Raw genomic sequence first — 23,119 nt, 5'->3', positions numbered from 1 at the left:
TAAGCCCATAGTCAGAAACAGACTACGAAAGTCAAGGCCAAAATTTACCTTGCCATTGCTAGAATCTGTAGCTTCACCTTTGGACTTCATTTCCAAAGCTCACCTCAATCTCTTAGGCCCAAGTGACCACCCTGGAATACTCTTAGAAATAAATACTCATGCCTCCCTTTCAAGTTTTATTAATCACTGCCCACTGGACAAGCCTCTCCAGTGATCCTTCATCTGTCAAGTTCTCATCACCATGTGCCACCTTCTGTCTGGTTCAATCACCAGCTCCTTCCAGGATGTCTTGTACTGCAGTGGTACCAATGAGGGTTATCTGTTTCCCACAGGGTCCCACACAGTAAGTATTTGATTGATTAAAAGGTCTTTCTTTTTTGGGGGGGGGGGTTGTTTTGTAGAAGATTAGATAGGAATTAGTAACAGAGTGGATATGGGATAGAAGTGGATAAAGAAAAGAAGGGAGAAAAGGAGGATGTTAACATTTTTAAAAAACCATTGTGAATTTATATTAACAAATAAAAATTAAAAACAAACAAACAAACAAACAAAAAACTCCTACTAAGTCAAGGAATCAGATTTGGGACTTTAAAATTGACCTCACTGAATTGTTACAAGAGTCCCACAAAGCAGGTTGCATTACCTCAACTTTCTAATATAAGAAATAAAAGCTTAAAGTAGAAGAGACGGACTACAAAACTAATCTCAAATCTTTGCTCTGTCATTTACTAGCTGCGTGGCTAGATATGTCCTTTAAATAAACAAAAATGAATAATAAATTTCACACTCCAAGACTGGTGTAGAAAGAAAATAATAGTTGTGAAGAGTATGCCTTGGACTTGGCTTCCACTGTGTTCCCTGAAGCCATGAAGTAAAGCAAAGTGATCCCCAGAAACCAAAGCAAATAATAAACATAAAAACTGGAATAATAATAATGACAGACTGAGGCCAGAGTACAGAGCCAAAGTCAACAGAGAAACTGGAAATTAGGGGTATCTCTACAAGCAAGGAGACCACAGAGAAAGTAAGCCCCATCTCTAGCCAAATACTTGACTGACTGCAAAATGTCATGGTACAGGGGAGACATTTGTAGCCAAAGCTAATGCAGAAGCTGTAAGTCGTAAGGGTAGGGTAGACATTTAAGTGTCTTCATACCACAGGGAAAGCAAGTTTGTGGTTGATTCTGGGTAACTTAAATGTCTACTAGAAAATGTGATAATCTTCAGAAGAACATGACAGAATTCAGAGTTGCTTTAGTTACACCCCACACATTCTGATAATGAAAACAGAAATTTGTAGCATTAGATGCCTGTAAATTGAAAAAATAAAGGCCTCAATCAATGAGCTAAGCCATGGGTAGGCAAACTATGGCCTGTGACATGTTTTAGTATGGCCCACAAACTAAGAAGTGTTTTTAAATTTTAAAAACGTTGTTAAAAGAGAAAAGAAAAGAAAAAAGAATGCAAGACAAAGACTGTATGTGACCACAATCCTAAAATATTTACTATCTGGTCTCTTACAGAAAAAGTTTACTGAAACCTGATCTAAGCCTCTATCCTAAAAAACTAGAAAAAGTAAAAGAAGAAAAAGAGGAAGAAACTAAACTCAAAGTAACCAGAAAGAGGGAAAAAAAAGGTAAGAGCAGAAATCAATTAAATAGAAAATAATAGAGAAAAATAAGAAAACAAAGTTATTTTTATAAGATGAACAAAATTGATAAATCTGTAGACTAATCAGGAAATAAGGAAAATGGAGAAATGAAGGAGGAAACATTACTACAAATGCTACAAACAAATAAGAGGGAGATATCATTAACAACTTTTTGCCAATAAATTAAATCATTTAGGTAAAATGAAAAAATTTCTTGAGAGACATAAACTACCAAGTTCACTCAAGAACAAATATATAATCTAAATGGTTTCATATATGCTAAATAAATTGAATATACATTTAAAAATCTCCCCAGAAAAACAAACAAACAAACCCCAGGCTAACTACCCTGGTGAATTCTACTAAACATTTCAAGAGTATGCAATAATATCAACTCTTCACAAATTTTTCCAGAAAGTAGAAGAGGTGGGAAACATTTCCTAAATCATTTTTGGAGACCAAAATTAATGCGATACCAATACCAGAAAAAGACACAATAGAAGAAAACTACAAACCAATATAAATGATAAAAATAGACATAAAATTCCTTAACAAAATATTATCTAATTAAATACAGCATTTTATAAAAAAGATAATACATCATGATTAGGTATGATTTATCCTAGGACTGCAAGTTTGATTTAATATCTAAAGTCAATCAATTTAATCCATGATATTAACTAAAAAAATAAAAATACTATCATCTCAATAGATGTAATAGCATACTTAGATAGAATTTATCTATGCATGATAACAAAACTGAACAAACTAAGAATGGAAAAAAACATCTTTGACCTTGTAAAGAACATCTACAAATAGCTCCCAAAACACTACGGCTATGATTATATTAACTGGTACAAGACTGATTTACCCTAAAATTGGGAACAAGTTAAGTTACTCTAACTATTACTTCTGCTCAATATTATATTGGGAGTCCTAATCAGTGCAATAAAGAAAGATGGACAAAATGCGCTGAGATTTGGAAGCATTGTGTCACAGATGACATGATCATCTATATAAAAAACCCTAAGAAATCTACAATAGAGTTACTATAACTAATACATGATCATAGAAAACTTGTAGTATTCAAGGTCTATACTTTATTTCAGAATGGTCCTATTAAAAATTAGAAAAAAAGTTACTATGTTACAGTACCATAACAATATGAAGTACTTAGGGTTAAATTTAACAGAAATCTGTACAAAATCTATGTGATAAAAAAATAAAACATTGTTGATATAAATTTAAAAGTTTTTCATAAATAAAAAGGCACATGATGTTCAAGGATTAAAAGATTCAATATTATTAGGATGTCCATTTTATCCAAATTGATATGTAGATTAGATATAATTGTGATAGAATTCTGAAATTCTCATTTAGGGATGCACTCAAAAATGCACAGATGTGACATAAACGGAGCATTTTTATCATGATACAAACAAAATTCTATTTTCAATACTAATTCTAGTAAGCCTCACAAGGATGTTCAGCATTCTTTAGGGAATACATCTTAGTTATTTCAATAAATTTGTTATGGATATCTTTTATCCAGAGCAGTCCTGGAAAAAAAAATTGCTCATTGGAAGAGATTTGAAAACATGCCTGGACCATCATCATAGACTACTTATGCCTTATTCACCTTCATGCATCATTCACATTGTTTCATTGAAGATCTCCTTTTACAGTGACATAGTAAGGCAATATGACAGGATTCATACCACATACTCTTCCACCTTGAAGCTGTGGCTTCATAAAATAATGAAATAGCTTTTTTTTAAAAAAAAATTACTTTAACTTGTCAATATACATTGTAGTTGATTTTCTTGTCCTTTTACCCGTTCCTCTTGCCCCCCTCTCTCTCCCTCCCCCCAGCACATCATATCTGTTCACTTGTCTTAACACGTTCAGGGAATTGTTGTGATTGTTGTGCTTTCTTATTGAAGACTCAGTTACCTTGCCAGCTGGTGGACAAGACATTGTGAGGTGGAGATGGTACCCTATGAGAGGAGGCATGTGCTCTTAACCAGGAACCAATATATAGTGCTGTTTCTCCATTGGAATACTAATGTCTGGGAAGAAGGATTAGAAGTGGGAATAGGCTCCTAAAACTATTACACCAAAGAACTTGCTTGCAGACATAATGTTTCCCATGGATGCACATTTGATCACAGCTTATGTACAGGTCTCAATTCTCAAGACAAAAATATTTATACCGGGATACACAAAAATCGTTCCAGTGAACTGGGAGTTGAGACTGCCACTTGACCATTGTAAGAGATTCTCTCTGTCTTTGGCATTATGCATTTTCACCATAATTATGTTCAATGGGTGTTTTCTTTCTTCTCTCCTCTCTCCTCTTATTCTCTTCTTCTTCTTTCTTTATTTTTTATCCTGGTTGGTATATGTTATGTTTCCTTGATATGTGGATTGTCTTTCTTCAGTTCGGGAAAATCCCCAGTCATTGTCTCTTCATAAATTTTCTCTTCTCAATTCTCATTAGTCATTCCTTTGGGGGCTCAATGCTGGTAAATGTTACATTTATTCACTTTATCCTCCATATTTTTAAATATTTGTTATCCTTTATCATTCTCTGCTGCATTTTCTTTCAGATCTATTTTCTAGTTCATGTGTTCTCTCTTTGGCTGTGTCTAATCTATTTTTCAACCCAGCCATTGAGCATTTTGTCATTTTTGATAACCTTTTGTTGACTGCACATTTTTGGGAGGGATTTCACACTTATTTCTTTAAGTATTCTAAACATAGTTTTATTTGAAATATATTATTTCTGATAATTTTTAAAAACTATAGACCTTGGTGGACTTACGTATATTTTCTTTGTTTCTGTTGGCTTTCTCTCACAGTGGAGTTTTTTGTGTGTGGGTGTGTGCTTTTTCTGCTTCAATTATAAGCTAGTACTGACTGATTTAAATTTTAAAATGGTGCAACCCTTGGAGCCTAAGGAGGGCAATTTTTTTCAACAGGATTTCTACTGGAAGCCAGAAGATAAAACCCACCTGTACTCCTTTAGTTCTTTTAAAGCAGTTCTGGCTTAATGTGTGATTCTCAGGCTTATCAACTATACCTTGAGACTTATTTGGGGCCCTCTGAGGTATCTAGAAGGTCATAATGCTCGAAGCCAAAGTTCATTCCCTAACCCTAGCTTTATGGCCCAAGAGACTTATCAGGACTAGGGAAGAATAAAAGCATTGTGTCAGGGATTTAAGCCTTAAGAGTTCGCATTTAAACGCTTACTCCTTTTATTGTGATAGAAGGCTTATTTCTACATTGGTACAAATATGTCGGCCATTTCTCACATAACTACCAAGTTCAAGCTCTCTGGTAGTCCTAGAGAGCACTACAATGAACAACAGTTAATATTCATGCAATATTTTGTACAGTTCAAAAACTATTCTAAGCACTTTACGTGTGTTATCTCATTTAATCCTCATAATTACCCTATTAGGTAGATGCCGTTATTATTACTTACATTTTACAGGTGAGGAAACTGAGGCTTAATTTAAATAACTTACCCAAAGTAACACACATAGCAAGTGGCTACTCAAGAAGTCGAAGGCCAGCTGTTTGACTCTCAATCCCATGTATGAATGTTTTTAGTGGAGTCATATTCTGCATACAGTAAAATGCTAGGTCATAAGTAAACTGTTTTGTAATCAGTTTTGACAAATACATATCAATACACAGAATATTTTATTGCCCCAGAGATTTTTTTTTTTTTTGCGCTCCTTCATAGTCAACTCATCTCCCCTCACTAGGAAGCAATCATTGTTCTGACATCTAGACCGTAAGTTAGTTTTTTTCTGTTCAAGTATTTCAAATACAATCATGCAATATGTAGTTTTGTGGTCTAGCTTCTCTCACACAGTATAATATTTCTGAGATATATATTTTGTTGCATGTATCAACAACTAATTTATTTTTCTTTGATATTATTCTACTAAATGTATATACTAGAATTTGATTATTCACTTTTCTCTAGATGAACATCTGGGCTTGTCAAGAACTGTGAAGGGTCTGAGATTTTACCCTACATGTGACAAATTAACCTGCCACAATTTCATGGATGCCAGCAGAAGATGTGGGACCTCTGGGTCAGAGTCAGGTACAGCAAGCAGCACAATCATCATGTTTTCATTGGGTCACCTCCCTATCACTCCCTCAAGTCCCATGGGGGTGACCCAGTGTGGTCCAGGTGATGCTACACACACAATGGTTTTGTTACAGCCCTCAAACTCTGAGGTTCAGGAAATGGAATCTTTTATAAAGGACTTCAAACAAAGACGAAGTCTCTATCGGACCTCTGTGCTGAGAAAGGCATTATATTTATTACAATGACCAGTAAATAAATCTTTCCTAAGCTCCACTGGGATTCACTATCTGTATCTTCCCAGGTTATTTGCTACATAAACATTTTGAAAAGATAATTAGTGCCAAGGCTTGCAAGATACAGAATACAAGAGAGGCCAATAGAGGATTGTTCCTCAAAAGGGCTCTTATGAATAAAGCTTCTGTGGACATTTCTGAATAATGGTTTTGTAGACATGTTTTTATTTCTCTTGCCTGAATGCTTAGGAGTAGAGTTGCATATCATACACCCATGTGTGTTTAACTTTTAAAGAGGTGTTCCAAAGCAGCTGCGCCACTTACATTCTAACAGCAATGTATAAAAGTGCTGGTGTCTCCCTGTCTTCTCCAATGTTTGATGTTACTAATCTTTTTCATTTTATCCATGTGTAATAGAATCTCATTATGGTTCAATTTGCATTTTTCTGGCTAATGATGATGATGGACATTTTTTTATGTGCCTGTTGGCCAACTGTATCAGATCTAATATCCTCCTTGCTAAGCATCTTAGAAGCCAAACATTCCAGGTTATGCAAATTTTCTACTGAAAGAGAACAGTAGTCAAAGAGACCACAGGCTAATAATGCATGAATGATGGTCAAAAATTATATTATTTATTTAAAAATTATCATATTGGCTGCAATCATTAAATTATTCTTTACAAGACCATAATGACCTCCAGGTTATAAATTGCAACTCTTATTTATTTAATAAATCTTTTAAGGTGACAGAATGTAAGGCCTTTATGTGGTTTCCAAATGAGCTAAAGGAAGCAGCTTACAACATGTTTAAATCATATTCTCCTAAGGGCTTCAACTTTTTACAGGGAAAAGTTAGGCTTTGTTTATGTTTTGTTTTTTTAAATGTGGTGTTAACACTTTCATGCTAGGGAAGATGCCACTTCCATTAAGTCATTGTTTACAAGAGTAAAGCAGGGCCGAGCCTGTGGCGCACTCGGGAGAGTGCGGCGCTGGGAGCGCGGCGACCCTCCCGCCGAGGGTTCGGATCCTATATAGGGATGGCCAGTGCACTGGCTGAGTGCCGGTCACGAAAAAGACAAAAAAAAAAAAAAAAAAAAAATAGTAAAGCAAAATGCTTTGGTTCAATTCCTAGCTTTGCCAGATGCTAGCCAAGTTACTCTGGGCAAGCTGTTTAATATACCTCCAAGAACTTTAATTTTATCTTTCTCTTCAGTAGACTGTAAATATCATCAGCTCTGCCAACTCTGCTGAGTTGTAGAGATGATCAAATGACACAGGGGATATTAAAACAATTGAAAGACTCTAAAGTGCATCTCATAAAAAAAGGTAAATTGGTACCCAAACATATGGAAAAAAATATTCAATCTTGCAAATTTTCTAAGAAATACAAATGAAAATGGTGGTAATATTTGAGTATCTTTGCCAGTGGCTGAATAAATTAGTACAGTGCTTTCAGAAAGCAACTTGGCAATATATTCCAATTGTCCAAAAATGGTTATACTCTTTGCATCAGAAATAATAAAAATAGATAATGTGCATTTTATTATCATTTACCAAAGGCTTCCTATGTGTCAGGCATTGTACTAAGTACTTTACATGCGCTAATTCATTTAGTGCTTCTCCTTAAAACATAAAACAAAACTCTATCAGGTAATTATTATTATGATTAGCGTTTCACAAATTAGGAAATAGGCACAGAGATGCAAAGTCACTTGTGTTAGGCTTTATAGCTAGTGTGAAGCAGGAATTGAAATCGATTCAAGGAAACAAGGCTTGAAAGCCCTCGTTCTTTATTGCTGCATTTAACAGCTTCTGGAAATCTATCCCAAGGAAGAAATCTACATGAAGAAAGAGGCAAGAGGTCTTAAGACATTTTCTGCTGTGCTTTGTGTATACCTGCAAACATTAGAAGGAATATAAATGAAGATTTAGAAAATTATATCAAATCACTGAGCTATTATAGAACACCTAAAATAATCAAGAAAACAAACAAAACAGGTACAGTGTTTATGATCTATAAAATTTTTAAAAAACAACAATTAAAAGATACTTTAATTTCTTATTATCACTATATTAGGGATTAGCAGAATTTTTGACTTTGCCCATGCTAGCATTCTAAGTTCTCTGCAGGACTATAAAACATCTCCTGTCCATGAGTGACAAGACCAGCATCACAAACCCAGCAATGTCATGAGAAATGAGTGCTAGTGAATAGTACAGAGCCAAGGAGATGTAGTTCAGTATTCTAATGAAATAATCCACACCATGGTGTTAAAATCAGAAGAAAGTTAAAAACAGACAGGCTGTCCCAGGAGAAGGGAAATTAAGTCTCAGTGGAGTGTACTCCTGGAGTTAACAACACATGGAATACTTCATCAGGGATATGAAACCCCTCTTTCAAGGACAGTCATTTTTCCTGGCCATATTCCTTCCCTACTCTTGAGTAAAAAGGAAGTTGATCATTAAATAGCAGACACACAGTCCCTTGGTTGACCAGCGCCATAGAAGGCAAGCCTATAGTACAGAGCTTCTCTTAGAAACACTTGTTTAAGGAAGATGATCAAAAATATAGAAGCTGGTGGTCACAGAGGCCACTCCATTTCTTAGGCGCTGTAGCAGCTGGTGTTGAATGCTGAATGTCTTGTACATAGCATCACATCATTTGTACAGTGAGGTGTTCCAACCCCTCTCCCCACAAAAAACAGCCTAGAAGAGAAGAAACAAATAGTAACATAAGGTTTTGGAGCAGCCAGACCTGGGTTTAGCTTCTGGTCTGCCTTTTTCTGAGTGACTGTGAGCATGTGGCAACATTAAACTCCAAAGCCTGAGCTGCCATTTTGTGCCATGTGGCCTTGGACAAGTCACTGGGCCTTGCCACACTTCCATTTCCTCGTTTATAAACCAGCAAAAACAATGTCATCTCAGAGGGTTGCTGTGAGGAGCAAAAGAGGTAAAATGGTTTTATCTCTTCAATTAAAAACTGAAGATAAAAATGTAATACCCATTTTGAGGATCATTAGCATCTATGCAAAGTTCTTAAGCACTTTAAGTATTGAGTAAATATTGCTTATTTTAATTATTTTTTTTAAAGTGCTCAAAATTAAAATATTAAGTGTAAAGCTTGCAAAAGTACAAAACTTTTTTCATTTAGATTTACATTCACAGTGTTTGCAGGAAGACAGACACTGCCATTTAAGAAAGTACCTAATAAGCCTTGGCTACTGTATTATTTTTCTTATTATAGTTTTAACCCTGGATCTAATTTTGTCCTCATAACACATAAAATAAGGCAATTCTTCAGTTATGAGAATAACAATAATCAATAGAAAGAAGGATATCTTCGAAGCTCAGAGACTGATGCACTCCTCAGGCTTCTGCTTCTGTGATTTTTTTTTTTTTAATGGAAGAAATGGCTAATATAGTTGGGATTCTCACATTTGTTTTTTTAATGGAACACTGTCAACTCAAACAAATGCAGATCTTGCTATTTTTTGTGTGTGTCTTGTAGAAAACAACATAATAGGCTTATAAAACATTAAACACGTTCAGCCCAATAAATCCTACAAAGTCCCTGATTCAATCCATCTGCTCAGGCTGATGCTCCCAATGAGGGACGCTGCTCCCAATGAGGGACGCTGCTCCCAATGAGGGACGCTGCTCCAGTGCCTGTAAGTGCAGCGCTCTGGGCACCTTCAGAAAAACAGGCACATGCCACCTGCCCCTCCTCTTCCAATGTGATCAACTGCATGGAAATGTTTTATGCAAAGCAGGTTTTGTGGGTTTTTTTGTTTGTTTGTTTTAAGCATGACAGTAAAATTAATTCTTCAGCAACTACTTGTTGAATGCCGACTCTGAGACTGGCACTGTGCTTGGGCTGGGGTGGTGGGGGTGGGGGGCTTAAACAGAAAAGTGAGTTCCTGGTTCATCGAGCTTGAAGCTGAGTATAGGAGAGAGACATCAACTACACCCACACTCATGAGCACCTTTGAAAGAAGGGAAGGTGGGAGGGGAAAAACCTTGCCCTAGATTGTTGTGGGGGCTTCAGTGAGGGCTTCCCTAAAGAAATGTACTGTGAGGTATAAAGGACGAGAGAGTGTTAACTAGTCAGAAGTCGTATTGAGGAAAAGGAGTTCCAAGCAGAGGGAATAGCATGTACAAAAGCCCTATGGCAGGAAGAGTCCAGATGACTTCACAGAACTAAAAGATCAGAGCTGCAGGAGTACAAGATGGGGCCCTGCCAGGGGCAGCTGTGGAGAGCGTGCTGAGGGTCTCAGTCTTCCTCCTATGAACAGTGTATGTCCATTGAAATGTCTTAAATATTGTGTGTAATAAGATTAGTTTTGCATGCTAAAAATACCACCAATTTAGGTTTTGAGTTCTCCTTAAAATTCAATAACACTTCTTCTGCAATCTCAAAATTTGTCCAGGGAAAGAGAGGATCTATTGATACATAGTCTGTGCTGGAGGTGTGAGTGATATGGCCACATTAATAGCCATGCTGTCAGGCATTAGAAGTCCAATAATGCCTTGTCCTAATGATTTCTGTGCACTTCTATCTACAGAAGGGGAAGGTGCTTCAGCTTGGCTTTTGGCATCGTTTTCTTTAGATTCTATTTTGAATTTTTAAAAAATTTAATTGTAATCTATAGCCATTTGTTGCAAACTTGCCTGAAACTTGCACATGACAGTTGCATTTTTTCTCAAATGAACAAGCAATAGCATCTTGTAATTCAACATTTTTCTTCCATAGTAAATTGTCCACTTCTGCCAGAGCATTGGACCACTTTGGTAGCTCAGTTTATAACCTGTACTGCAATACTGGTATGAATTTTCCTAAAAGTATCATTTTGTATCATCTTGATCTCTCACTATTTCAGTCTCTACCATCTGCTTCAACAAGGCTGCAGGCCTGTGTTTGCCCCACCCTTCAGGACAGAGAGTTCCAAGGGAATGAGATATATTCAGAGAGAATTTTATAGTCGTGGCTACGATTCCCCGTTGTATAACTATGCTACCTACAAGACAAGGAGTTTGAGTCCTGTGTCTTTTCCCCTTGTACAAGCTACTAGCTTTGCATCAACATAACAAAGCTTGAACTTAAACTGGAAAATACTGCCCTATATTGAGTTCAGGAAAGGAGTAAAGAAGGGAGATCAACTTGCTTCTCTGCTCTGGCTTTTTATTAGTGAGGACCAAAAAGGATCAATCTGGAATCATTATCAAACATATTCTACTAAGAGCCCATACGTGCCTGAGTGTCACACAGTGAAGAAGTTGCTATACAAGCAAAACCATACAGTTATCCTAAATGAGAAAGCACCTACTCATGTCCAGTTCTCTAAGGGTTTTGGAAGGCAGCTAAGCATCAAAGAAGAAAAGAGCCTAAGGAGATATCAGCCGCACTTACCATTTTGTTGATGTTCCCGAGCATGATTTCATCACCCATAGAATGGTAATAATAACCTCTCACAGGCCCTTATGATGATCTCTGCCAAATACATATTCCTGGAACAATTGTTTACCGCTGTTTTCCAGCTCAGCCTCTTACTTGTTTCTTTTTACAGCACTAATCACAACTTCAATGATGTCACATATCTCTTTCTGGTTTTCTTTCTGCCTTCTGTACTGGAATATAAGCTCCCTAAAAGCAAAGAACTTGCCTTTGTTCTGCCCAGCACAGACGCTGGCCCAGTGCAGCTGCTCAACACACATTTGTTGAGTAATTAAATGAGTGACAGAGCTCGTGAGGGAATGAATGTGTGTCATTAGCTGTTGGGATCATTCTATTTTCCTCACCAGCAGCCCCACTCTCAGATAAGTCACATACTTTCTCCAAGGTTCAATTTCTGTATTAATTTGTAAAACAGGCACAATTCCTGCCTTGTCTATTTCACAAGGTTGAGATGGGGATCAAATAGAAAGGTACAAACACCTAGAAGTGTGGTGCTATGTGCATAGCACAATACGATACAAGACAAAGGATGTTTAAGATAAAGGAAGGATAAGGCTGGATTTGAAAATAAAGGAAGGGCAGGCAATTTGAGTCCTGGAATTTTTTTTTTTTTTTTTAAACCAAAGCCATAAGTAGGATTAGTTGCCATAACCAGCACCGACAACCACAATGACGGCACCTGAAGCCATTGAGCACCCACTGTTTCCCCCAAGCACTGTTCTATTTAATTCCTGGCAATCAACCCACGTAAGAAGGGCTATTATTATCCCCAATTTACAGATGAAGAGATGGGGGTGGAGGATAGTGTTTGAGTAACTTGCCCTTGGTGACAGAGTTGGGATTCCAACCCGGACAATTTGGCTCCTCAAGTCTGAACTTCTATCATGAGTGATCTAGTGAGCCTTAAGCAGGCAGCTTGAGTACTGTTCCTACACCATACAGACTGTGTTTAAAGTCAGTACAGAGTTTTCCATGTCCAGGAAGGTAAACAATAAATACGATTTGAGGATGAGGATGAAAAATTAGAAGCCTCCCCATGTGTTTGCCCACATACCTGGATCTCCTGTTACTGGAAACAGTGAGAGATAGTAAGAAAGTAGCTCTAGAAAGTTTTTATCTGAGTTTATAAATACGGTTGATATTTATCTCGTGAGCACATTTTATTCTGTAGAAAAATGAATATAACACTAGACATACAGTAAAAACCTAAAATGCTTTTAGTATCCATATTTCTCTTTTGGAGGGGATGTAGAAAACCTCTATTACTAGAAACTTTTCCTAAGTAAAGCTATATTCCATTCTAACTTGCTTGATGATACTTGATAAGTCATTCGACAGGCCTTTCTTATAACTACTAAAATGACCTAAACATCCAATTTATAATACTTATATTGCTTATAAGAGGCACTTTGTTTATAAAGACTGTTGCTGAGAAGACACATAAGCATTAATTTTCCTAGTTCAGAAATTCCTTCTCATTAATGGCCTAGCCTGACAGACTTTCGGATTATGGAAAGGCTGTAACTCCCATTTTTAAAGCCATTGCCTGTTGGAGTTAATGAGAAAGAAATGACACACAGCTCAAATAATTATGACTCCGAGCATTTGTGCAAACAGTTTTGCCTGGATACTCCTGGTCTTTCAAGTTGTTGTTTCACTGCCTGACTGGTTTCTGCACAGAATTAAACACAGTTCCTGTGGATGCCTTGATGTGTTAAACAGCAAGAGGAATTTGAGGGAATGTGGCCTGAATGAAAATGGTGTGAGGTGGAGACACTTTTTTATGTTTTGCAGGGTTAGTGGCAGAAGGAAAAATTCAGTCACTGCAGGGTTCATCTATAAACACCAGTTTCATGAGACTGAAGATAGCCAGCACTCACCTGGGGCATTTGGTCAAGATTTGGGACAGTGAGTGAGTTTAGTACCATGTTTACACTATTTAGTAACAACAAGAACTTGGTGTGCCATTCGTTCTACTTTGGTTGTACTTTGGTTGGTGTTATATGGTGATAGCCTGATATATCAATATGTTATATTGATGAATGTGCCTTTCATTCCATGCTTTCCCTCCACCCATTTTCTTTTTCTTTTTTTTCCTTTCTTTTTTTAAAAAAATAGTCCTTCAAAACTCTTCTTCATTGCTTTGGAAAGGAAGGTTAAAATAGAACACAGGAAAATAGCAAAAAGAAAAAAAAATAATAAATAAAGGATTGACTTTTGAGTTTTAAAAGTTAGTGTTACATAATCAGTACTAGGCTGTGAGCTCCAAAAGTCTAAGCCCTGAAATATTCAGGACATAAAGTGTGTGGCATATGCAAATGATTTGTAAGGATGTGACTGTATCTAAGTCGGTCCTCTCCCCAGCCTGTGCAGGAATGGAAGATGAGAAGGGAGAGACTGAGGAGAAGCGTGGAAGTGAACTGCTGGTGTGAGCTCCTGAGAAGGGTACTGAGCTCTGTGGCCTCCCCCAGCCATAGTCACAGAAGTCGTCAAAATCAGAGTTGAACCTGCAGAGGCCTTGAGGTGGGGACCAAGGATCCATGCTCCAGCAACCTTACCATCTCCACCACGAAGGTGGGAGTAGGCGAGGTACATTCCTGCAGATGGAGTTTTGGATCGTAAACAGTCATGGATAGATGACGAAGGCCCAGAGCAAAGGTACCCCACAAATAACCTCAAGGTCCTGGACTTTAAAAAATCCTTTTTAAGGTATGGTTCCATGTACCAGGGGGGAAAAGAGATTCTAAAAAGGCTCATTAAATTTCTACAAAACATTGGAATGGAGATTTGAAAAACCAAGTGGAATTATAGAAAACAATCAGAAGTTATATTTTTTGCTCTGGTGATTTTGTGGCCTAAGATTTGTACTTATTACAATATACAACCACAGAAAAGGCTATTCTACTTACTGCTCTCAGAATCAAGCATTGTCTAGTTATCTTGCTTATCTTCTCTCAAATTTATCCAGTAGAAAACCTGACAATTGGCACAGCTGGTGATATGCTGCCATTGAAAAGAGGTTACCTTTTTGATCTTAAATTCCTTTTAGAAAAGAACTTTATTGATTTTAAAATAATACAAGATGAACTTTCATATCTAAGTGAATTAAAAACAAAGCCATAGAATTAGTGTGGTATTTAATATGATTTAGTGTTACACTGAAGGCTATTTTTGACCATTACATATAGAAACCCAAGTCTAGAAACATAATCCTCTTTTATGGACATAGGATTTTTATTCAATACTTCATGATCCAAAAAGGATTTAAAAAGGTTGTCCAAGAACAATGAGTATTTCAGATGTGACATTCTGATAATTTTAATTCAGGAAATCCTAAATTAATCGGCACCCTGTCTATCTAAATTCCATTAGCAAACCCCTAAACGGTTGCTGAAAAATGCCTTACTAAACCTATGGGGTTGCATACCTCAGCCTTTTTGTGATGATTTAGAGTCATTTAATACTTATTTAATGCTCACTTTGAAATAAATGAATTAATTAACAAATACAAACTCTTAATAATTTGACGCATTTCCAGTTCCCCACGCAGACAGAAACTGTCCATTTAGGAGGTATGCAGGGGAAGATTTAAGGGTTACAGTAACAAAGGGAAATGTCAACCAAGACTCTGATATTTAGAGATGAGCCAGATAATCAAAAATTTAGCAAAGAATCGTGTTCATGCACAATCCTATAATGCAGGCTCATAGAGATTAAATCATAATTAATCTGTGTCAAGCTTCTGTTTGAGAAAGCACAAAGGTGTAAAAACGCATTTTGCATTATTTCTCATCAAAATGGCTTCAAAAAGTCTAAGAGAAACAAAGGGTTAGACATTATTTATCTATAACATTTTGATGTGAATTCTTTTCTTTTTTTTTTTTTTTTTTTTTGTCATTTTTGTGACTGGCCGCACCGCGCCGAGCGCACTGGCCATCCTTATATAGGATCCGAACCCACGGCGGGAGCAGTGCGGCGCTTCCAGCACCGCACTCTCCCGAGTGCGCCACGGGGTTGGCCCTTGATGTGAATTCTTAATCATGGCAAGTAAACTAGGTACTATAATACAGGCTCTATGTAACAATTAAAGGTCAATTAAAATAGAATAATAAAATAAAAGAGAAAACTAATTAGTATATTCATTAATTCTTTCTGCACATATGTTCTCAAAGCACTTGACTTTCCTAAGTGTAATTCCCTTGTCTTGATATTAATTATATAGGCTCTGATGGGCCTGGGTCCTGGTAAGAATAAAAGACTTGAGAAATACATGATTTATTTACTAACAGCATTTACCGACATGCTTTTTCAGCCCCACCAAGAAAGATAACTTTACTTAAACTATTAGCTTTGAAAAGTGAGGAATAAAAAAAAAAAAAAAACAACAACACAGCTGAAGGATTCCGCCCTTCCAAAATGCAGACATTTATCAAAGTATGCTCTCTAACCCCTGATATCTTTCCACAGTAAACATTGGTTGATTAGAGACACAAATCAGAACTAAATTTGCTTACTGTTTGACTTGAAAGTACTAGCAATGGAATACAATGGATTGTTACCAAAAAAGAAAAAAATGTCACCAATTTATTCATCCTCTGTCATCTCAAAAGGAAAACAAATCTCTGGAAGTCACATTGTTTTTTCATAGGATGAGATGGATTTCAAAATGCTGAAGCTGAGTTTCTTCTTTTCAGCAAGGTGGTAACTCTGATGAATCAGCATTCACAAAGTGGCATTTGGCAGAACAGTAATGTTAGTTAGACAAATGTTCTGTGTGAGCCATAAGATATGACAGAGTGATCATTTTTATGGCTGCCACAGGCAAACACATTCACATTCTCAGAACCTCCTTCTGAGTTTTAAAGAATGTATTTGGGAGCTAAGACCTTGGAGACTGTATTAACTGTGTATGAATGCAGCTCATCAGGATAAAATGGACCAAATTTGGGATATGAGGTATCAGGCAGGTCCAGGGCTCAGTGATACTTGGACATACACTCTGCATAATGGCACTAGAATCCTTTAAACATTGAGCTTTATATACCACTCAAAGCATGACATTACATGACGCCTGTCTGCAAACTTTTTGATTCCTCAGTACATCAGTGTGTAACATGCACCCCAGAACCCCAGTGTAAAGCTCCTGTCTATTCAAATCCCTGGCTTTATTTTCCTGTTGAAATTTGATATATAACCTGATCTTCCTCAGGACTGACATAGACAATAGGATCTTTATGAATTCCTCACAGGCAATTGTATTCAGCCCAGAAAAGCAGGTAATTGTTACCATTACTGAGCTATTACTATGTGCCAGTATCATTTCAAATCCTCTACCTGAATTATCTAATTTATTCCCCACAACAGCTTTTATTTATTTATTTTTATTAATAATATTTTTTTTTACATGCTATGATGTTGTTGCAGAGCAGTTGAGGGGGAGTGGGAGAGGGGAAAAGGAAAGGAAATAGGGTGGGAGAAGGAGGAAGGAAGGAGGCGGGGTGGAGTTGAGGCCTGTGGCACCCCCCTCATCCCCACAGGGGAAACCAGGAGGCTTCCAGCGGTGGCTTGGTCATTGCCAGGCTGGGTGCAGATGTCAGGGGGATGTGGCAAAAGCCCTCGCTCCCCACTGGCCTGGTTCAGGAGAGCCCAGGGCACTTCCTGTGGTGGCTCAGTGTTCATCACTGGGCTGGTTGCATGTGTCAGGGGGGCATGACCAATGCCCTCGACCCCACCCTTCGGACTGGTTGTTTGTGTGGGGGGGCATGGCTGAAGCCCCAAGTGTTCCCACCTTTCTGGCTTCATAGCCCAGGGGATATCTGGTCCTTCTAGGTGTTATAGGTGTTCTTTAGTGAAATGAGACCTTTACTAGTTAATATCAAACTTTTTCTTTGGGTGTGGGTATTTTAAGTTTTGTTTTTTCTTTCAGTTCTGTGTTGGATTATTTGCTGTTCCCACCACTTAAACTCTGAGCTGGAACCAATTTGTTGTCCTTTGCTTACTTCTAAAATGGGGGAACTTTCTGTGGGGACCGGTACTTGAGCTCTGTGGTTGAGCTAAATTGCTGCTTTGCTGCTGATTCTGTAGGGAAGGCTTTTTGTGTAGCTCAGGTTTTAATGGTTGAATTTATAGGTACCCCCGGCTCTCAAGAGATCCCGTGCACCTGGGTTGTGTAGAAACTCTGACCTGGGCCTGAGTCTTTTCATCAAACTGAACCCCATGCAATTCTGTATTTCTGAGCAGTCTCCACTGAGTGGTCCTATGCTGATTGGGGGCAGATCAGCTGTCCTTGCTGTGCCCAGTGTTCTTCTGGTGGCCCATCTCCCCCATTGCCCATGCTCCAAACACTTCCCATGGGACAGGCCATGCTCCGTTCCCTTGCGATCACTTGCCAGCCTCTGAGTGGCTCCTTTTTTTCAGTTGTTCTGGCTCCTCACTCTTATGTGGGTCCACAGGAACCCTGTTAGTGGTCTTGCTGGTCTGGGGGCCACCAAGGCCCTCTTCTCTCCTGCTGCCTCACTTCATCTGATGGGCATAGCTGAGGCTTTTGCCAGCTCTTGCTCCAAGCGCTCACCATCACCAGCCTGGAAGTGACCAGGGTTCAAAACAGTCGGAGTGGTCCTTTTTTTCTCTCATTGTGGCTTCTCCCACTTTCACACACTCCTTAGGTCTCTCCTCCTCTTCCCCTGAGCTCTAGAGGCCCCAGCTTGGCTGTCATTGCTTTTTTGTAGTTGTGAATTTGTTGATTTGGGGGAGAGAGTGACACTGGGGACCATCTATTCTGCCATCTTGACCGGAAGTCCCCACAACAGCTTTGGATGTAAAGTTATACCACCCTCATTTCAAAAGTAAGGAATGGCTACAAGAGGCTAAATAATATTGTCTGAGCTTTCACAAGTGCAATCATGAGTAACCCTAGAACCCAAACCCCATCCTCTTTGATTCCAAAACCTATGGTTTCTCAACCACTATGGTATAATGATTTTTCTGACTCCCCAATGGCTTCAGTCATTTTTTTCAGAGATATCTTCACTTCATTTGTGTAATTTTCCTTCTTCACTTGACCTTAGCATCTCCACAGAAACATATTATTCTCAAAGAGGTCATACCTAAAGCTTTTTTGGGGGTCAGTGGCATAGTGGCAAGTCTCAAGTGTGAACACCCTCAGCCTGTGGGCTGTGGGAACATAAATACAACCTGAAAACAATTGCATCTTATCTTTCTTCCCCTAAATAACAAATAGTTTATGGTAAACAGTCTAGAAGGGCTTACTTTATTGTGTGCATAGCTAGTACTGTCTCCTCGAGAAAATGTAGCTCTACCATGATGTAAGATGAATGGCATTAATACCTGCCAGATGAAGTTCGTGTTTTCTGTGAAAGCTTGTACCACCATACACTTGCTCAACTGCATGTCCCCTTGAGGGGTGGTAGCCAAGATAACCTATGAGCAGGATGGGTGACCACCAACGCTTGGTCTATATCAATGAAAACTAGGTCTCTGCATGGTAAGGTAGGAGGAAGAACATCTAGCTCTCAGAAATGGGAGACCCCGTGATGGGGTATCATGGAAAGGAGGGATGTTCTTAAAATACTAAAGAATGTAGTAGCCTCCCTTGCTTAAGTGAGCCTTTAAATAAATATGGATAATTTACAGGAATAAAGATTACATACTTCTTGAGGTCATCTTCTGTAAGAATGCATGCACATCAAGTCCCAAGGAAAATTCTGGAGTATTCATAGTTTATTTCATGTTTCTTAATAAATATTTTTTCATCAATTACTCTTCCATTCATGGCCTTTCACTTTCTTAGGTTTTTAGAAATTACCAATGCACCCTGACCTCAGCAATTTGCTCTCTGCAAATAGTATGGGTCTCATTCCTCATCTTCTAAACTTGTCAGATGACTGATTCAATAGAAGTCTACTTGGAGCTAATATGAGAAGTTTTCAAAAAGTTCATGGAATGATCCATATTATTTTCCAATTCCATTTTTCCACAAACTTTTAAAAGTAGCCTCGTTTATAACAATAGCTCATTATGGCTAAAGAAGAAAAGACGTTTACATTTTAGTCTGTGCTCACATCCTAGGAGTAAATATTATAAGACATCCTCATTCTTTAGCAGAGCCCAGTCACAGAGAGAGCTCCTCAAAGGGGATTGCTTTCTGCAGTCCTCACATCAAAACACCCGCTGTCTCCATGCTGTTTCTCCACAAGACCTGACTACTTAGCTGGCTTCCTCCTCAACCATGGTTGCTTCTCTCTAATATGCTCACTCCTCTAATGTTTCACAATCTGTGTTACCAAGGCAGCTTTTCCTGGTACCTTCCACATCCTTCAGCCAATCAATACTCTCCTCTCCTGTCCATTCTTCACCCTTGTTAAGAGTCAGTTTCTCCCCAGAGTTGAAAGGCCTCTCGTTAGTGCAATGGACTCTAACATTTCTTCTTTCCCTCCAATCTAGCCATTCTCAGCAGGCCTTTTCTCCTCATTCCCCACTTCCAAACTGAGATATACTTAAATATCAAGATTTTTAAGAAGTATTTGGGAAATACAACCAAATCAAAATATATATTTATTTGGATTTGGAAAAAGGGAGGACAAGGAAGAAAAACACATGACCAGCCATGTCCTGATATCCAATGCCTGGAAGAGTCAGGAATTCCATGATAGTAGCAGTATTTATCTCCCCTCAGTATAGTGCATCTTACCACAGCAGAAGTCATAAGGAAGGAAAGGGGGAGAAGGAATGTACAAATAATTCGGGACCGTGGGAAATTTAGCAGATGTGATCATAGATTATTCATATGGAAGGAATATGAGAGGAAGACACAAACACTTCTATTTTCATTTTTTGTAAGGTGGTGGTTTGAATAATGACCTTACTTGTTTTTATAAACCCAAATTCTCAACGATCAGCGCTAAAATGTGGCTACAAATAAAACAGCTTGTGCTAGAACATATAAAATGATAGGGACTTAGAGGTAGACAGAGACAATCCTAATGACCATCCGACAATCCAGCCCTCCTTCCAGATATTCTACAGAGCACCAAATGTCAGAAGAAACTCAGAAAAATGCCATCAATCATCTACATACTTCTAGTACACTTGAATGTACTCTGTCATATAGACAAATTATCCAGATGTCAAACTAATTTTTTCAATTTCCGCTTGAAAGCTTTGTGTCATCTAAGATGTCTAGTCAACATTAAATTAATTTTGTTTCCTTTCTCTCAACATTATGAGGATCATATTTCTGGCAACATTTTATTGTCATGCAACATGGTCTGGAGAACATGGTTAACCTCATCTTCTAGTTAACTGAGCTATACCTCCAGTATATGCATCAAATTGTTTTTGCCTCATCTGTTTTTTCATGTCTCTGTTCATGTCTTATGTCTCCTCTTTCCCAGGAACGTTTCTGAGAATACAGCCTGCACTTAAGCATTTTCACACCCTTCACAGGGTTCTTAGTACCACATGCTACCTGCATTCTACCTGGTTAATAGATGTTTGTGAAGTGGGTGAATCTACAATATCTGGATGACCACTATTCAAAGAGTTATATTACAAAGATAAACTGAACACAGAAACTGTATACAGCATGAGTGTGCCTTTCTTGATTATAAAGACATTTTAGGGTACTGGGATACTTCAAGGTCATCATTAAAAATCTTGAAGGTTACTAGAGTATAGAGTTGGGGAACAGTGTTTAAAAGAGGCCCAGGTAATAAGACAGCAGATCATGTCATCTTATGTAACACCCTTCCATGGTTACCCGGCACTCTCAGGATAAACACCAGTTGCCATGTATGTCTCAGCATGGCTCAGACCTGGCCCATCTCTCTACACCTGCAGTCTTGGCTCACATATTCCCCCTATTCTCTATACTTCAGTCACATTTTTTCATTTTTCACTCCTCAGAGTCTTTTGAGACAGTTCTGTCTTCTGAATCCTTGAAATTTCTTAGTTATAAGCCCTTGTAACCTTCAGAACACATATTGCAGTTTATAATTATGTATTAATTACAGAGATCACTGGAATAATGTCAAATTCCCCCACTGGACTCTAAGCAGCATGAAAGCGGGGTCCTTACCTGATTTGCTCACCACCAGATCACCAGTGCCTAGCACAGTGCTTTGCAGAAGGGAGTTATTCAATAAATATTAGTGAATGAACGAGTGAATGAATGTGTGATTTTCCTTCTGACAACTACACACGCATGTTTTTCTTGTGAAATACTCATACATGGTCTCATATGAGGAGCAGTAAATATTTTAAGCATATTTTAAATACCAGGTGACTAACATAGACATTATGAAAATAATTTGGAATTCTCATTATTATAAAGCAAAATGCTTTGATTCCTTAATCAAATGTACTGTCCATGGTAACAGTTAAATCCTGTGCTACTATGGGATTTGTCAGAGATTTTTGTCTTTGCAAAAATGACTTCATACTCCTGACTAGAACATGAACTAATATTTATCAACAAGACCATTCAAAGCAACATGACCTCTTTTGAATTCAAAGAATCAGTGAAAATGTCAATTACTGCTAGACGGACAGGCAGAAAAGAATACATTCTAGTCTGTACTTCTCTTGTCCTGCAAGACTTATGCTCCTGTTCCATTTTCTGAACAATCTAGTAAAACTCAATTTACTTTTTCAATTTGTCTCCAGCCAAGCTTCCTTCTGTCAGCTATGCAGACATTTCAATGCTGGCACCGTAAAATAACAGTAGAAGGACAACGAGAATGAAATTACCTGTGCATTTGCGATCTGTGTCTTCTTTTTTTGACCCACTAATTGTCAACTTGCAGTTGAAGTTTTCCTCCCAGTATTCAGCAAACCACACATTTCTTCTGTTGTTTTCAAGTGTGCGGGACGTAAAGTAGGCATCAAACCCTAAACAGAGTTAAATAGAAAGGTCAGTGCTCATGGGGCACTGTTGGCCATCTAGAAATAAATTACCAGTTATGTTTTTTCTTTGTTTTAGTAGACTAGATGCTCTTTTTTGCAATCAAAAAAAAAAAAAAAAGAAATCAAAGAAAAAAATATTCTAATGCTAACCTATGGATAAATCCTTAGTTCAATTTGTCAGGCAGATGTGAATCCTACAAATGATATTTTCACAATGAAATCCGCATTAAGGATCATAGGAATGACACAAAGATCACTACATGTTCTTCTTCTATAGTGACTCCATTATCATCACTGAGATAATAACTGACAGTTTCAGTGCTTACTATGAACCAAATTCTATGCTTAATACAGATTCTTTCTTTTACTCATATCATCAACCTATATGATAACTACTGTCATTATCCCCACTTGCAGATGAGAAAACAGAAGCCTAGAGGAAATAATAACATGCCCATTGTGCCATATTCTGCCTCTGTGACCATGTCAGCTACTGACGTGTGAGTATCATTTTGAGAACCATCTTTAACTTAGTAACATCACATTATGTAATTGACACTCTAGTCAAAACAGAACTAAACATTTTTTAAGAGGCCATAGGTAAAATGAGCCCAATGCAAAGCTTAGTCCTATTTATAAACGGTGTCCAGATGAGATCCAAGAGGCCACATGTCCAGGAATTCTCTTAACTGCCACCAGAGACTATAGTTGGACAGTGCAACTTTTAATGCTCCGGTGACGCCATAAGATC

The 23,119-nt window shown here is 37.9% G+C and overlaps 1 protein-coding gene across 1 annotated transcript in view; it reads right to left on the bottom strand.

Moving 5' to 3' along the window:
* The window catches only part of GRM7 (glutamate metabotropic receptor 7), a 782,386-nt gene that overhangs the window by 225,277 nt on the left and 533,990 nt on the right, over positions 1-23,119 (bottom strand). Inside the window, exon 5 of the mRNA XM_063114276.1 lies at positions 22,213-22,353. Within this exon, the coding sequence (XP_062970346.1) occupies positions 22,213-22,353 (141 nt within the window). The remainder of the gene's footprint in view (positions 1-22,212; positions 22,354-23,119) is intronic.

The sequence above is a fragment of the Cynocephalus volans genome, chromosome 11, assembly GCF_027409185.1.
Source record: "Cynocephalus volans isolate mCynVol1 chromosome 11, mCynVol1.pri, whole genome shotgun sequence".
Lineage (NCBI taxonomy): Eukaryota > Metazoa > Chordata > Mammalia > Dermoptera > Cynocephalidae > Cynocephalus > Cynocephalus volans.
The sequence above is the reverse complement of the archived record's forward strand: the minus strand, read 5'-3'. Positions and strand labels throughout refer to the sequence as shown.